This window comes from Eurypyga helias, unplaced genomic scaffold (genome assembly GCF_000690775.1).
Source record: "Eurypyga helias isolate BGI_N326 unplaced genomic scaffold, ASM69077v1 scaffold22255, whole genome shotgun sequence".
Lineage (NCBI taxonomy): Eukaryota > Metazoa > Chordata > Aves > Eurypygiformes > Eurypygidae > Eurypyga > Eurypyga helias.
The window spans coordinates 1-631 of record NW_010251153.1 but is presented as its reverse complement, the minus strand read 5'-3'; the positions used below and the strand labels follow the sequence as shown (position 1 = coordinate 631).

The 631-nt window shown below is 63.4% G+C and overlaps 1 protein-coding gene across 1 annotated transcript; it reads right to left on the bottom strand.

Annotated features, from left to right (window-relative positions):
- Positions 1-234: 234 nt before the first annotated feature.
- Positions 235-630, bottom strand: RPS29 (ribosomal protein S29). The gene is made up of 3 exons (XM_010151934.1): positions 569-630; positions 326-425; positions 235-243 (listed from the first exon to the last, which is right to left on the bottom strand). The coding sequence occupies exons 1-3, from the start codon at positions 628-630 to the stop codon at positions 235-237; spliced, it is 171 nt and encodes a 56-aa protein (XP_010150236.1).
- Position 631: the final 1 nt, after the last annotated feature.

Sequence of the window (631 nt, the reverse complement as noted above, 5' to 3'; positions counted from 1 at the left end):
CACCGGGGAAGGCTCACTTAGGCCTGCCCCCAGTGCAGCACCCATCCAGAACGGCCACTGTGAGAGAGGAGAAGCCCCGTAGCCACTAGAACCTTTACAGAAAGACAATACACATACGTCGGTCGGGTAAGGAGCCTATTTATTGAAAAGGGCTGTGCCGAGATGCTGTAGATGTGCTGGTGAGGCCCAGGGAAACCCCGGAGGCTTCTGGCGACAGCCTCATCCTCCCGGCGCTCAGTCCAGCTGCAAGAGAGTGAGAAAGGCGAAGGGTCAGCGGGAACCGGCACCCCCGCCCCGCCCGCAGAGCCCCGGGGCCGGCCGTCACCTTAATGAAGCCGATATCCTTGGCGTACTGGCGGAAGCACTGCCGGCACATGTTCAGGCCGTACTTGCGGATGAGGCCGTGGCGGTTGGAGCACACGCGGCTGTGAGGGGAGAAGAGAGCGAGGCCCGTCAGGGCGGGTAATGGCGGCGCGGGGCAGAGGAGCGGGTAAGGATGGAGTGACTCAGATACCGCAGCCCAGGCAGCCCGACAACCACCCGGAGTGACCGCGGAGCGCACACTGACCAGGAGCGAGAGCCCTGGCCGAATTTCCTGGGGTGACTCCAGTAGAGCTGCTGATGGCCCATG

Excerpts from the sequence above, each read along its gene's own strand:
- RPS29 (XM_010151934.1), bottom strand. The coding sequence starts at position 630 with ATGGGCCATCAGCAGCTCTACTGGAGTCACCCCAGGAAATTCGGCCAG. Across the intron at positions 426-568 it reads GGCCAGGGCTCTCGCTCCTG|CCGCGTGTGCTCCAACCGCC; the intron begins GTCAGTGTGCGC and ends CTCCCCTCACAG.